Source organism: Crinia signifera, chromosome 6 (genome assembly GCF_055691185.1).
Source record: "Crinia signifera chromosome 6, ASM5569118v1, whole genome shotgun sequence".
Taxonomy (NCBI): domain Eukaryota; kingdom Metazoa; phylum Chordata; class Amphibia; order Anura; family Myobatrachidae; genus Crinia; species Crinia signifera.
The window spans coordinates 257,271,399-257,287,932 of NC_139222.1; the positions used below are offsets into that span (position 1 = coordinate 257,271,399).

General features: G+C 46.2%; 1 protein-coding gene across 2 annotated transcripts in view; it reads left to right on the forward strand.

Annotated features, from left to right (window-relative positions):
• The window catches only part of LOC146009244 (alpha-2-macroglobulin-like protein 1), a 120,376-nt gene that overhangs the window by 68,315 nt on the left and 35,527 nt on the right, over positions 1 to 16,534 (forward strand). Inside the window, exons 19-24 of one of the 2 annotated variants that reach the window (XM_083149408.1) lie at positions 4,162 to 4,387; positions 4,679 to 4,805; positions 7,990 to 8,111; positions 8,922 to 8,982; positions 12,325 to 12,408; positions 16,155 to 16,331. In XM_083149408.1, the coding sequence (XP_083005534.1) occupies positions 4,162 to 4,387; positions 4,679 to 4,805; positions 7,990 to 8,111; positions 8,922 to 8,982; positions 12,325 to 12,408; positions 16,155 to 16,331 (797 nt within the window). The remainder of the gene's footprint in view (positions 1 to 4,161; positions 4,388 to 4,678; positions 4,806 to 7,989; positions 8,112 to 8,921; positions 8,983 to 12,324; positions 12,409 to 16,154; positions 16,332 to 16,534) is intronic. The other variant, XM_083149410.1, reaches the window with a different exon arrangement.

Here is a 16,534-nt window from a genome sequence, read left to right on the forward strand (position 1 = left end):
CATGTAAAGGGCTGCATGCTACCTCTCTAATGCTACAGGCAGTTCCTGGCAAACACAATTAATGTGAGGTTCCGTAGTCTCTGTGCTTTAATCTTGTCTATCTCTGGGACAGCGCTCTGGGACCACTCAGTATATGTGTATGACTGTTGAGAAGAGGGGGTGGTGCTCCTGTGTGTGCACCTAGCACCGGTCTCAGGGCGCAGATGGCTTTGAATCTTTTTTGTGACTTTGTAGCTCATGGCCAAGTCGACAAAGAACTGTCACTCTAGTATGTGGTCCCTTTGTTACATCGGGTGATTGCTTCTACTTATTTCTCCCTCTCTCACCTGGTGGCACCTATACAATGATTTATTGTACTTGCCTATAAATCAATTGTCTAGGGGTAATGGTGAATAAAAGCCATAGAGGGGCCTACGCTGGTGCACAAGTAATTTCTCCTTCATCCACTAGTTGTCACTGGAGTTACAGTGGGGAATAGATGGGCGACTACAGGGAGCTTGGGCACTTTAAATTAAAATTAGTATGACCAACTCCTCCCCTTCTACTTCCCTACCCAGGCAGTCTTATGCTGGCCACACATCAGACCAACTTTCCTCCAACCATCCAACTAAGCTAAATCTAACCATTTCTCATCCTAACCCTATGTTTATGTTTGCTCCTATCCCTGCTGTGTCACCCCAGTTTGTCTGCCCCGTACCTTTAGAATGTAAGCTCTAACTAGCAGGGCCCTCTCTCCTCATGTGCTTTTCTTAGAATATATCTCTGCCACTGTTAGTGCAAATTAAGTTTATTGGTTTTAACTACAAGTACATTAAACAATCTTTGGTTTCAGTGTCGTTTGTTATAATACGGTCAAAATATCTGCATATCAAGTTGAACCAGTATAATTTGAAATAACTTTGTAGAATGGAAGTATAAGAGAGAGAGAGAGTGAGAGAAAGAGAAAAGGGAGGGGAAAGGGGGTAGAAGAGGGAACACTCTGGGTCGCTCTAAGAGGGAATGGAACGAGTATACCACATATACATAGGCCACATGAAGAAAATAAACAAGTAAATAACAGAGGGAAAAGGGAGTAGTGAGTCATATGGAAGGGGAGGGTTTAAGAGGATTGGAACGTTGTGACATCTTTATACTGTAGGTCCTGGAGTCACGGAAGACTAACCAGCGGGTCAAAGTATCCCTGAATTGGGTGTGTCTGTCGTCTACTGAAGACAAAATGTCTTCCATATCCATATAGAAGTCTATGTTCTTAAACCAGTACTTAAACATTGGAGGAGAGGAGGATCGCCATCTCACCGGTATGACAGACTTAGCGGCATTATTTAAGTAGCATAGCAGGGATTTTTTGTATCTTGAGAGAGGAGCTGGGGAGAGGTGGAACAACCAGAACAGTGGGTCTGTAGGATCCGGGTCTCCCAATATAGTACTAGAGAGTTTGAAAATCTCTGACCGGAAAGGTATTATGAGGGGGCATTGTCACCATATGTGGAATGGGTTGCTGGGAGCTTTAGAACATCGCCAACAGACATTAGGAGCCCCGATTCCCATTTTGGAGAGTACATTGGGGCATCAGCGGGACAATAATTTGTATTAAGTCTCACGAACCCCCACACTAGGGGAACACGCATGTGCCAGGCAGAATTTTTTTTTCCCAATTCGTTTCACCCACCTCCTCGCCCAGCTCCCGATCCCAAGTAACAGTAAAGTGGGGAGTTTTCCGCTGGTATCATCTAAAAGGACGTTGTAATGTATGGAGGTAGTATGGGAGGGAGGGGATGTACTGGCACAAAGGAGTTTGAAGGGCGTAAGGGACTTAGAAAGTATACTGGAAGGGCACAGGGATTGGAGATAATGGTGGACCTGTAAGTAGCGCCAATATTCAGCGTTAGGTAAGTTCCAGTCAGCCTGGACCTTAGCAAAGGACGAGAATTGTCCCCCACTCACCAGTTGTCTGACCCGAAAGAGGCCTCTGTCTAGCTAACATATATAAGCCTTGAAGGCCAACCCAGGGGGGAAGCAACTATTTGCCAAAAAGGACATATATACATGTAGAGGACCTAGATGAAATAGAGGGGAATTTCTGGAGGGACTTCCAGGCATGCAGAGTGGGTCCTATAATGGGGTGTTCCAGACTAGGAAGAGAGGGGAGCCATGGGGCTAAGTAGACTGGCATGGGCACCTCCTGCTGTTCAATCTGGACCCACTGCTTTAGCATATTCCTCTTTGACCACTCGAGGACTCTAGTTAACAAGCAAGCCTGATAGTACCCATGGATATTTGGAAGTCTGGGTGTTGTTCTATGCAATATATCTAGTCTCAGGAGTGGCCGTTTACCCCCATACAAAATCCCGGATGATAGTCTGAACATTCCGAAACCAAGAAACCAACACTGGAGGATCTTAATGGGCAAGGTTTGTAGGAGAAACAGGATTCTAGGAAGGAAATTCATTTTCAGTACTCCCAGTCTCCCAAACCAAGAGAAGGGCCCAGCTCTCCAAGAATGCAGGTCATTTCGTAGCTTCGTCAGGAGGGGGATGAAGGTGACCTCAAATAATTGAGCGGGATGCCTAGTGATGGCTACAACAAGGTATTTCAAAATGGAAGTCGTGCCAGGAGAAGGGGAAGGGAGATTTAATTCCAGTAAGCATTTGGGGAGAGGTATTGATATTGAGGGTGATTGACTTCGAGTAATTAACCTTAAAATTAGAGAGGTCTCCAAAAACGCAGAACTCTTCTAAGAGGTTGGGGAGGGAAGTGGTCGGGGGAGATCTCTGCCACTGTTAGAATTGCATCAGTGTCTACTGTTGCAACTGTCTTTTTTATTTACCATGTACTTGTCCTAATTTGCATTTGTACTGTAAATCACTATTTTTCTTGTATTGTTCTTTGCTCATCTATGTATTGTCAGGCGCTGCAGAACCCATGTGGTGCCATATAAATAAACGATAATAATAATAACTAGTTGGTTGGTTGGACTGAAAATCTGGTACTGTATGGGGGCAAATGCCAATAAGCAATTTGCTCACAATCTCAGGAGAATGGACAAAAAAATGTTCAGTGAAATTGTTTAAATCAAATAGGTCCAACTACACTACATTGTCTGAGTGACAGTTGTTTTTCCATTTTCCGATTTGGGAAACAAATGACTTAATTACAAATTACATTTGCTCCTATCCAGTAGCAGGTTTTTATTCCATCCAACCAACTAGTTGGATAGTTGGAGGAAAGTTGGTCTCATGTGTGGCCAGCATTAGATTGTGCCTTTCACACTCACAGCTAACATGCTGTGTACTTCTACCCTGACCTTACTTAACCCTAATGATCCTGGTTTGGCTTAATAACATGGCTGTGCTCTTTACGTAGCCTTCATACATTCAGCACGGAGAATTACACGTCCATTACTATATAGTCTGTGTTTCAAGAGCAGCCTTATTTCAGCCATGGACTTCATATAGGCACTAGACACAAGACTTGTAAATGATAGAACCTAAACATTGATTTTATTCCTTGCTACTTTTAAGGGGCTCTTTAGAACCCATTTCCAATGTTTTAAAAAAAAAGACAGGAGCTGATTGGCTGGCTGTTTATCACTATCTAAAATATCTCTTTTTGAAGCTAAATACACCTGGCCTAATGTAATGCAACAATTTTAGCACATGGAAGAGTGGTCAAGGGAGGTTGTCATCTATAACTCTCCAATAAAGGTGATCAGAATCTTTATTTTTAGCAAGAGAGAGCTTAAGTGGCTACTCAGATCAGTGGCAGAACTTGTGGGTCTTGGGCCCAGGTACACAAATATAATTTAGCCCCTCTTCATCCACCCCTAAGTTCACAATACCTCATTGATGGTTTGGAAATAGTTGACCTCTTAGTTGTCAGGGGCCCCAGTGGACTGCCCCTGCTGCACCAATGGTAGTTCTTCCTCTGACTCAGATGATGCCACATAATTGTATTTTGGGTGCATAGTAAGTTGCTGATGTAGCTAATCAGAATTCAGCAATGTATGCGCTGGACATGACAGTCAAGCGAATCCAAACTTGACCTCACAAAGTCAATCTTGATGAAATTGGAGCATCACATTACAAAACAGAGTAGAAAGGGAAATGCGTTGTAGGATCATGTATTTTATTTTCATAATCATATTTCCTTTGTCTTACACAGAGAGTCTGGCAGTGCCGAACTGCAACACAAGGCCCCAGACACCATCACAGACTGGAATGCAGGAGCCGTATGTATGGGCCCCAGTGGGTTTGGACTCTCTCCTCCTTCATCCCTTCGTGTTTTCCAGCCATTCTTTGTAGATCTCACCCTCCCATATTCTGTGGTGCGAGGAGAGACATTCACCCTCAAAGCCTCTGTCTTTAACTACCTGAAGCAATGCATAAAGGTAAAGGAAGTGACTGTGGCTATAATCTCGCATTCATACACATGTATTCTGAAGCATTTGTTATACAGTACTGTAACTTTATTGTGTGGTCAGTATACCCAGGAACTTTATATAAGATAAACTACGTGAGATAAATGTTTCAATTATGTATTAGAAAATATTTTCCACAATTAAGAGTTTGGAGTTCTTAAAATATTATTTTTTAAAAGTAGGCATTTTCTAGTCAATGAATTGATGATTAATACCAAACTCCATTGGCCAATCAGACCTAAGCATCTGTTATATTGACAGGTTCAGATCACCCTGCAGCCTACCCTGGAATTAGAGCAGACGCCGTGTGCAGACTGTCAGTACAGCAGCTGCTTGTGTGCTGATCAAAGCAAAACCTTTCGTTGGAACCTGAAAGCCTCTAAACTGGGTAAGATGATGCCAGAGACCAAGGTGGCACTGCCCGTTTTGTTGGATTCACGTTCAGCTAGTAGAGCATCATGGGAGTCATGCAGAGCCACATTTAATGTCTGATATAAGTCCACTTCTGAGGAATTTCTTTCTTATTGCTTCTTTTCTTCTACTTTTCCTGGTTTTCTTATTTCTTTATGTTTTTCCCGGAAATCTAGTGGTAAAAATAAAAGATCCCTCCTTGGACAACACTAAAATGGTTTCACCAGTAGCTGCAACACAAATGTCAGTAGCCAATGAGAGAGGCTCTTTCATGCTGTAACCAGCCAGGGCATAGCCGTTGTGATTGATCACTTTAAATATGGGTTCTTTGTATTTTTTTTACATTTGTTTTATTAAAGCAGGAGCATTGAAAATGAATATGCAGCGTTCACATACATAGTAAACATATCGGAAACCACATGTAATAGTGATTAAGATACAGAATAAAGATCAATACATTTCTAAATCATGTCATAATTGTACCTCTGTTATATCAATTTTTCCCGGTGTAAGGCAAGCCTACATGTCATTTCTAGACATCAATCTTTGTATTTTATTATGTGTCAGAGGGGTTCTCTAAGTCCCAGGGCGAGATGTGCTGTATCAAAGCTTATAGAGAGGCAAAAGGAGTCCATTTACTAATCCTTCGATGGAGATAAAATGGATTGAAATAATGTACCAGCATCACTTCCTAACTGTTATTTTTCAAACACAGCCTGTGACATGACAGTTGGGAGCTGATTGGCTGGTACTTTATCTCCGCCCACTTTGTCTCCATTACAGGCTTAGTAAACATATCCCAAGGTACCAATGAATCAGCTCCTAACCAGAGACGTATTTAGATCTCATGGGGCCATAAGCAAGACACCGTTTTGGGGCCCCCCTTTCTAAAAATAATCCATAGCATTTTGGGGATTATTTTGGTTTACTCCTTCTGACAAATTCATTCTTAGATGGACAAAACCATGGCCCTTATTCTGATTGAGTCGGATGGCTCCGAATGCGGACGGACGTACGATGGTTGGTGTTTGCGCATGTGCAGAGGCGTATCTGCGCATGTGTAAACGCCTCACACGTACGAACATGGCGTGAGGTCGTGCAGAAAATGATCGTACAGGACCATCCAAGCAGGGGGTGGAGAGAGGCGTGAAGGGCTGTTTAGGCTCATTACCATATGCATACGCCCCGCATTTAATGGGCGTTCCCATGAAAACGCTGGGCGTACGTATGGTTATCCGGCCGTGACGCACATGTGGGGGGCGGACATCTGACATATGCCAGATGCCAGCTACCCGCCCATATCCCTGCTTTCGCACAGAGAAATGCCCGAGTGGTCTGGAGCACTCGGTGCTGCCTGGCCACTCTGTCAATCATTCGATGGTCGGCGACCACCGAATGATGGGGGAGGTTCCCACAGATGTTCATTGCAGGTGGGGCAGATGTTACTTGTGCAGAGAGAATTAGATTTAGATGGGGTTTTATTTCAAAGTGAGATCTATATTGCAGTGTAAAAGTAAAGCAGTCAGTATTTTCCCTGCACAGAAACAAAATATCTCACCCAAATCTAACTCTCTCTGCACATGTTACATCTGCCCCACCTGCAGTGCACATGGTTTTGTCCATTTAAGAAGGAATTTGTCAGAAGGAGTGAACCAAAATAACTCCCATTATGCTGTCATCACCGCGCACTTTCGCTGTGCCTATTTTATGTGCGCCTCCTTCCCTCACATATTCATGAGGTAGCAGCAGCGGTTCAGTATACCTCCCAACATTTTCATTTTGCAGATCGGGACCCTCGCGCAGTAAAGGTGACATGGTATCTGTGTGGCCTCAATGGAAAATCATGGCTGCAAGCCACTCCCCAATTTTCCATCATTATATGGGTATGGCCAGCGTTCTGTGAGCTGCTGGCCATGCTCCTGGCCTAGCCCCTCTGTACACACAGGGTCTATTCCTTGCTGCTCTGCTGAGAAAAGAAAGAGGAGAGCGATGGATGGAAAGACAGGAGGGGGAGGGGAGAGGAACAGAGAGCATAATTCTGTATCGAGAGAGGCAGCAGGAGAGAGAAATAGACAAAGGCAATAATGTATCAGATAGCTCCAACTTGAGAGCTCTGTCCCATTGTCATTAAGGCCCTTATTCTGGTTGGTGCGGATATGTCCGCGTGCGTTCGTTCCGCCGATGTTTTGTGTTTGCGCATGTGCAGAGGCATATCTGCGCATGTGCGAAAGGGACATATGTCCAAATTCCGCATGAATTGTTTACACTACGAACAGGGGGAGGAGAGGGGCGTGAAGGGCTGTTTGGCCTCATTAACATATGCATACGCCCCGCGTTTCATGGGCGTTCCCATGAAAACGCTGGGCGTATGTATGGTAATGCGGCCGTGACGCAAGTGTAGGGGGCGGACATATGACATTGCCGGATGTCAGCTGCCCGCCCAGATCCCTGCTTTAGCACGGAGAAATGCCAGAGTGGTCTGAGCTCGCGGGAGCTGCCTGACCACTCGGTCCTGCATTCGATGGTCTGCGACCATCGAATGATGGGGGAGGTTCCCAGATATGGAGGAGGTGTATACATGAGAAATCCACTCGTGCTCTGTGCGGTCAGCGGCTTACCGCATTCGGACGGAGTGAGCGATACGTACGGAAGGTGGGGTTTAGGACGCACGGTCCTGGCCGCATATTTGGCTCCGGCCGCACAGACCAGAATAAGGCCCTAAGTTATGCTGCAATAGAGCCCCCCCCCCCCCCCCCCCCTCTGGTCAGCACAATAGTGGTGCTTCAAACCCCCCCCCCCCACACACACACACACACACACACCTCAGGTCAGCACAATAGTGGTCCATTTTCACCGCAAATTTGCCCGGCCAGCACATTTACAAGGCATGACTAAGCCCCCCCACCCTTGTTAAACACAATTTGTCCCATGCATATCCCCCCCACCCCGTTCCCCATTGGCACAAAATAGCGGGCGGCAATTCCACCCTCACCCCGCCTAGTCGGCACCAAAGCAGTCAATTTCTCCCACACCACCCCATCCGTCCCTCCCATTTGCGGCCCCGGTCAGCCCATTTGCGGTGCATGACTAACGCCCCAGTCACCTGTAAACTGTGCTCATTATTTAAATGATGTGTTATGTTGTCTTTACCCCAAATCCAGGAGAGGTAAATATCACTGTGAGGACAGAGGCTGTGGACACAAAAGACCTTTGTGAAAATGAGATCCCTGTTGTCCCTAAGCAAGGCAGCACTGACACAGTAGTGAAGCCCTTACTCGTACAGGTCAGTATGGGGATATACAGCAATGCTCGCTTCCTAATGACCAAAAATCTGTATTCTTATAGGCAGGCTTCTACATCAGTATAGGAAGGGGGCTGCCACTGGCTGCTATGCGGTGCGATCCACTCCCGCCGCCTATACAATGCAGATGACAGGCACCAGAACCGGCACCAGAACCGGCGCATGCGCAGTATCAGCTTTGGTACTGTGCTTGCGCAGACCCCACATTCTATGGGATGCTTATATAGCTAAGCCGCCTATAAAGAGGCGTTCCGGTGGGACGGAACACTTCCCAGTGGGACTTCCTTGGGTGATTGTCAGGTGAGACTTCCAATAGGAAGTCACTGCCAGACACAGTGAAGCCAGTGCATTTTCGCAGACTGCATCTGGCTTCACTTATACTTAATACAAGAGCAAGTCAGTATTTCTGTTGTGCGTAGACTGCAGTCCCTGGTCCTCACCAGGCCCATTCAACAAGTCCGGTCATAGGTAAATTGTAATGGAAACTTAGTTATGGTGAACAGAAGCCTGTGTCTTATAGACACCCCACGTTTGGGGCTATGCAGATACTAATAATGACAGCTGCGGCAGCTGGTGTAGAATCAGTGGGTGGTAAGTCTTACCAGCGGCAGTGGGATGAACCCCTGCATTAGTCTGATAGTTTCTGATGTTAGCAGCTATCTGTAACTACAGCCGCTCTTCATGTGACTCAGAATCAGCTGTAATCTGTAACGTCTTGCAGAAAGCACTGGTACAGTAACATTACATTTCATCTTCATGTGTTCTCTCTCCTGCATGTGTCTGTGCTCATAGCCCGGAGGTGTCCTGGAGGAGAAAGCTCACAGCACTCTGCTATGCATCAAAGAGGGAGAAGGTGATGACTGGATGATAGGAAACGACTGTGTGATGTGATGTTGATGATAATGAATATTATACTATCATTGTATTTATTGTTGATAAAAAATATATATATTCCTCTAGTTAACTTTCACTATGATTAGCACACTCATAATCAGTGTCAAATTTGGTACTTTACCCTCTGAGTGCCAACGTTGCTGTAAACGCCGCCCACTGCGCAAATCCCCTCAGTAGCATGCGAGGGGATGTGTACGCTAGCACACTCACCATCTAATGATTTTTCTGCCATTCACTAAGTATGTCTAGACTGACTTTTATTATGCCCGCATATTGCCGAATTCGGGGCGAGCGCTGGCATCTACTATATATTTGGCTACATCTGTCACTCAAAGTGGGTGTCTGTGTCTATAACGCTCTGTTCCTGGACTTTCCTCTTAATGTGTGATTGCCTTCATCTGTGCTGAACACCTTTCTGAGAAATTAACCTGTTTAAAACAGGTGATGGCAATCATACATTAAGGGGAAGTCTAGAAACAGAGCATTGTGTCCCTCCTGGAGAGGGTCATGTTGGGAGGTATGTGACAGAGAACCAGCCCAGTGAGCCCACAGACAGTGCCAGACACCCACTGCCTTCCCATGTTGCCCAGCACTGCTACTCCACAGCCACCAGGTGAGCGCCCCCCTCCCGCGATTTGCGGCAAAACCTCTCCCCCCGCGCGACCCCCCCCTCCCGCGATTCGCGGCAAAAACACCTGCTCCCCCGCGACCCCCCCCCCTACCGCGATTCGCAGCAAAAACACCCCCGCGACCCCCCCTCCCGCGATTCGCTGCAAAAAGAACCCCCCCACGACCCCTCCCGCAATTCGCGGCATAACCACCACCCTGCGACCCCCCCCTCCCGCGAATCGCGGCAAACCCTCCCCCGTGACCCCCCCCCCAATTCGCGGAAAAAACACCCCCCCGCGACCCCCCTCTCGCGATTCGCGGCACCCCCCCCCCCCGCAATTCGCAGCAGCCCCAGGATTAAATGGCACATGCAAAACACTGACATGGCTATGGTCGACAATGAAAAAGGTTGACATGAGTTTTTGAAGATTTATTTTTAATTTTTTAAATTTTTTCATATTCATTGTCATGTGTCGACATGGACACCAATGAAGTGGCACACTTATGTCAACATTTACATGCGTTGACCTTTCTGTGTTGATTTTTTCTTGTGGCGATTCGCGTCACACCCCCCTGCAACCCCCCCTCCCGCGATTCGCGGCACCCCCTGCGACCCCCCCCCCCCTCCCGCAATTTACAGCAACCCCCCACCGGAACCCCCATGAACCCCGCTCTCCCGCGATTCGCGGCACCCACCCCCCGCAACCCCCCCCTCCCGCAAATCGCGGCACCCCCCGCGATTCGCGGCAGCCCCAGGATTAAATGGCACATGCAAAACACTGGCACGGCTATGGTCGACAATGAAAAAGGTTGACATGAGTTTTTGAAGATTTATTTCATTTTTTGAATGTTTTCATATTCATTGTCATGTGTCAACATGGACACCAATGAAGTGGCACACTTATGTCAACATTTACAAGTGTTGACCTTTCTGTGTTGATTTTTTCTTGTGGCGATTTGCGTCACACCCCCCCGCAACCCCCCCCGCGATTCGCGGCACCCCCCGTGACCCCCCACCTCCCGCAATTCGCGGCAACCCCCCACCCGAACCCCTGTGAACCCCGCCCTCCCGCGATTCGCGGCACCCAACCCCGCGACCCCCCCCTCCTGCAATTCGCGGCACCCCCCGTGATTCGCGGCAGCTCCAGAATTAAATTGCACATGGAAAACACTGACATGGCTATGGTCGACAATGAAAAAGGTTGACATGAGTTTTTGAAGTTTTATTTTCATTTTTTGAATATTTTCATATTCATTCTCATGTGTCGACATGGACACCAATGAAGTGCCACACTTATGTCAACATTTACATGTGTTGACCTTTCTGTGTTGATTTTTTCTTGTGGCGATTTGCGTCACACCCCCCCCACCCCCCCCCCCACAACCCCCACTCCCGCGATTCACGGCACACACACACCTCCCCCGCGATTCTCGGCACCCCACCCCGTGACCCCCCCTCCCGTGATTCACGGCACACCCCCGCGAGCCCCCCTCCCATGATTCGCCGCAACCCCCGCCCCGTAACCCCCCCTCCCGCGATTCGCGGCACCCACCCCCGCGACCCCCCCTCCCGCAATTCGCGGCACCCCCCCCCGCGATTCGCGGCAGCTAAAGAATTAAATTGCACATGGAAAACACTGACATGGCTATGGTCGACAATGAAAAAGGTTGACATGAGTTTTTGAAGTTTTTTTTTTTTCATTTTTTGAATGTTTTCATATTCATTCTCATGTGTCGACATGGACACCAATGAAGTGCCACACTTATGTCAACATTTACATGTGTTGACCTTTCTGTGTTGATTTTTCCTTGTGGCGATTCGCGTCACCCCCCCCCCCCACCCCCCCGCAACCCCCACTCCCGCGATTCACGGCACACACACACCCCCCCGCGATTCTCGGCACCCCACCCCGTGACCCCCCCTCCCGTGATTCACGGCACACCCCCCGCGACCCCCCCTACCATGATTCACCGCAACCCCCGCCCCCGTAACCCCCCTCCCGCGATTTGCGGCAACCCACCCCGTGACCCCCCTCCCGCGATTCTCTGCAATTCCTCCCCTCCCGCGATTCGCAGCATCCACCCCCCCACAACCCCCCCCTCCTGCAATTCGCGGCACCCCCCGCGACCCCCCCTCCTGCAATTCGCGGCACCCTCCGCGACCCCACCTCCCGCGATTCGCGGACACCTAAGTTGCAATACAGGGCATCTTTCATACAATTCTAACCATATTTCTCATATACAAATTACAAATTATACCCCTTACGACGGTGTGAAGAGCGCCCGTAGGGCGCGATGAATCACCTAGTCATGATATATTAGCTGCATGTCATGTGACGTCAGCTGCCATGCCTGCGTCTGGAGAGGGACGCCCAAAATTTTTATGGGGCCGCCTGTAAAATGCTGAGTGTTCCCATGCTCTGCCCCCTACCCGCCCATTTCCCTGTAAGTGTGTGCTCCTGCTGCTGCTGAGGGGGAGGGGGGAGAGACAATAACACTCCCCCCTCATCTTTAGACTTATTTTTCAACCCCTAAACATTTTTGGGGGGTGGCCTATTCGTGGTAGGTGGCCACGCCTCCCACAATTACGCCACACCCCAAAAATGTTACCGGGGTCCAGCATACTTCTCGCCGGCTTTGCGCATCAGTGCTTTTTATTTTATGTAATGTGAACCAATTGTTTTGTCTCTAGACAATTCTAAGGTAGAGGAGATCTCTCTGATAGTCCCGGAAAACACTCTGGAGGATTCGGAAAGAGCTCATATCACAGTATTGGGTAGGATAAGTTACATTGTTAGCATCTCTTACAATTATACATTTGACTAAAGATGGTTCTCTTCCAGTATCAGGATGAACCGTACATGCTTTTGTTTACACATGCTCATAAGCGAGGTCGGGATGGGCAAAATCAACCGTAGTCTTTCAGTAAATGTTAATCCCGGTTTAAAGGTGCCCACACACGCACCGATCCCGGCGTGCGTTGTGGGCTTTACTAGCACACATAGCATCGCATCGTATGCCTTGTGCATACAATGTGCATGCAATGCGATGCTATGTTAGAAAAAGCTAGTACAAAAAGTATGTACAGCACATACTTTTTGTACTGTGCGATGAGGTGCTGCGGGAGCGCGCACCCCATCGTATAGCATCGCACCGCCGGGATCGGTGCGTGTGTGGGCACCTTTAGACATTGCCTGGTTTTTGGAATTTATGAATAAATCTTCTACAAGACGCACACAGACCCACCTACTGCACTGGATATAACCAGGTCCTTATGTAAAAATGCGAATCCAACTTTATCAATCACAAATGTTCATCTATATACAATGTTAGTACTACAGTATATACTGTGTTATACTGTGTAGCTCCAGTTCAAATAGAAAGTTTATAGTTTTGGTTGGCTGTTATAAGTTCTCTAAATTATTTTCTATTAGTTCTATTCTAGAGCCTAGATACAGTATATATAACTTTGTATTAGAGCATTCAGAGAGTTGAAGGTGTGGAGTCTAATGCATCACTGATTTATAGATGAGGGGATTGTTACAGCATTAGGGTAAATGCAGAAGAAGCCCATCACAGAGTGGGGACCGACAGATCCAGTATTCACTCTTAGGCGTGGTCTCCTGACAGGCTGAAAAAGCTATTTAAGAATTTCTCATGGAAGGGCAAATATCTGAAGCTGTTACTCAATGGAGAGATTCTACACTGAATTATTTAAAATCCTTAAAAAGTCGTAGAACGCCTTTCTAGATCATGAAGTCCAAAGCTTATATTGGTACTTGTGTATTTTCACGGCGATACTTACGTAGTCAGCATAGTGTCCCGGTCAGCATCGCAGCCAGTGTAGTCAGCGTCCTTGTCAGCATCAGAGTACTGCTCCTGCAGCCAGCATAGTCAGCATCCTTGCCAGCATCAGCGTAATGTTCCCGCAGCCAGCGTAGTCAGCTTGTGTCTGCGACTTTGTGTACGTTTGCGCCTAACCAGAGCTTATGCAGTTAGCGTAGTCAGTCAGCGCTACGCAGTTAGCGTATTCAGTCAGCATTGTGCCAGCGCTAATTACATTGTGTGGGAACCATTGACCATTTTTAACCTGCCTGACATGACAGGTGTAAATGTGTTCCTGAAACACCCCCACTATCCACATTAGCTGAAGCTTGGCAAGCTTGACACGGTACGCATCCTCCTGACCTTTTCATACCCCCACTAGCCACGTCGGCGTGGAGTTGATTTTATAAAGTGTGGCAAGCACAGCGAGCCACCGAGCCTGAAGCGTGGCGAGTGCAGCAAGCCCCACGAGAGGAGTCGACAGCTTTCACTGTCTCTCCTGCTAGATTGCAGGGTTTTACCTATAAACAATAGGCAAAACCTTGCTCAGCATATATCGCTCAGCACACATCGTGGGTGCTGGGAAGCGTGTGGCACAATGTGTGCTGAATGATCTGCCCTTTAGCACGTGCGTGTGTACGGGGCTTAAGTTGTGAGATTGTTTGAACTTGAACAGTATGTTGTATACTAAACATATTTCAAATCATGAACTTGAGATCAAATTTCAAGCACAGCACTTTAGGTCCACATGTTGAGTGGATAGGCAAGACTACCGCAGGTGATGATTGTGGAACGATCTTTTTGTAACATTTGGAAGAAACTTTCAGATTTCAAATGTCATAGAACGGCTTCTACAGAAGCAACTTTATTAGAAAACAGGTTCGGTCTGGTAAACCAAAAAAACACCCCTAGAGGTAGAGGATGAAATGGACTTGATGTCAGCCACAAATCTGCTGGAGAGCCATTTGCCCATTCATATAGAAAGAGAGGACACCACAGACATAGGGGTCATTGAAAGTTCAATTATATACTGGTCTCTGACATCACTCATTTATTTCCTGATGGTAAATTTAGAACGTAGGCATAATTCCATACAAATATAAGTATATTTGTTCCTTTGTTGGGTTGAGTTTAAGGTTCTACTATTTGCAGGTTTTGTCTTTTAATCTTCATATTCTAAATTATATATTATAATGTGCATAATCAGGCTATTCAGTGGATAGTAATACTCTATAATAGGTAATAGAATAAATACATTTACAAAAAACACATCTCCCTCCCTACTTAAAAATAGCATTAGCAAAACCAGGTTGGATGATTACATGGGGGCTTCCCATGAGTCAGCTGTAGTCCTTTCAACACTGGGTAATAGCTGTTGTGCCGCTACTACAAGCAATATGGTAACCCATGCTAACCAGGCCGGAAGTTAGCACCAGGAGTTGTAGTTTGGCGATTACTCACAAAACTACAGCTCATCCGGCCCATAAACCCCAATGTACTCAGTAATAAAGGATCACAGTTGAGAACATTATGGGTAGTCCAGATAAAAGTCTTCGATTTTTTTTTTTTAAATATAATTTTTATTGAAGCACTAAAATGTTGACATTGCATAACAGGTTCAATAAACATCTCATCACGGGTACATTTCACATAGAAAACATGGGCACTTGGGTTTACACGTATCGCAAGATAAGATTACAGACAGTGATCTGAAGACAGTATAGGATGTAATCATATGTATTTCTCAATGTCCCAACACCAACGCGTTTCGAACTTGAAAGTCCTTCCTCAGGGTGTGATACAACTTAAACAGGTCCTAGAGTGGGTATTTATACCTAAGGCACCTTGGTATTACCTAAAACCCAGCATAATTAATTCTTGCCTATCCTATACAGACAGTATAAAAACAGATTTCCTCCGGTTAATACATACATATATACATTAAAAAAACACATCAGTATATTCTTTTCCTAAGAGTAAACAGTAGACATGGTATTTGCAATAAAATGCCCGTAAATTCCATATTCCATTTCATATCTTTCAGAATGCGATGCCCAGGATTCCACATCCAGTACACATTCTACCCAATCCATCTGAAACATATAAATCAGTCTGGGCATAAAAAGTGTTATTGATAAATGATCTGATTGTATCCATTTTGACAATATGGTTTTCTTTGCCGCAGTGGCTATCCTGGCTAAAAGGAGGCGTGTCCCAGACGTTAGTTTGGGGTTGAGGGATGGGGGATAGTAATTCCACAAGGCCCAAGGCATAGTAATCGTAAACAAAATATTTAAAGTATTGTTAATATACGACTGCACTTCATCCCAAAAAAGCTGTACAATTGCACAGGACCAAAGTGGGTAATCTCTGCATCTGGCGATGAACACTTAAAACCGTTGGAATTGTCAGATACCCCAGTTAAATATCTCAATTTCGATTTTTTTGATAATAAAAATTCTGATAATACGGTATCTGAAAAAATAGCAAAAGAACTCACAGCACCAAATAATGATAATGTATAGCCGCACTTGACACCAATTTTGCCTGTGTGTCTTTATTCATTGTTTGTTATCTCCATAATGTGCTATGGCAGCGTCAAGTGCATGGTGTCTACATAGTTCTTGTTACGATACATCTGTAATCTCTTTATTCTATTATCCTGCATCATTTTGCTGTACCTCTGTTACCCTGCAGGAGATCTGATGGGCACAGCCATGCAGAACCTGGACCGTCTCTTGGCCATGCCGTATGGATGCGGAGAGCAGAACATGGTTTTATTTGCACCCAATATTTTTATCCTGCAGTATCTGGAAAAATCTCATCAACTGAACCATGAGATCCAGAGCAAAGCCATCACGTTCCTAGAGAGCGGTACGATATATTCTGGGCCTATTATTGTCCTTTCAGCACTGAATTCATATTTGTCATTTGCTCTCCCACAGACCACATCATGGGGGTTATTCTGGTTGATTCGCTCGGATGTGAATTGCAGGGTGACTTTCTCGCAGGGGCCTGCGAATGGATGTTACACAATAACATCCATTTGCAGGCCAGGGAGAACCTCCCACATCTTT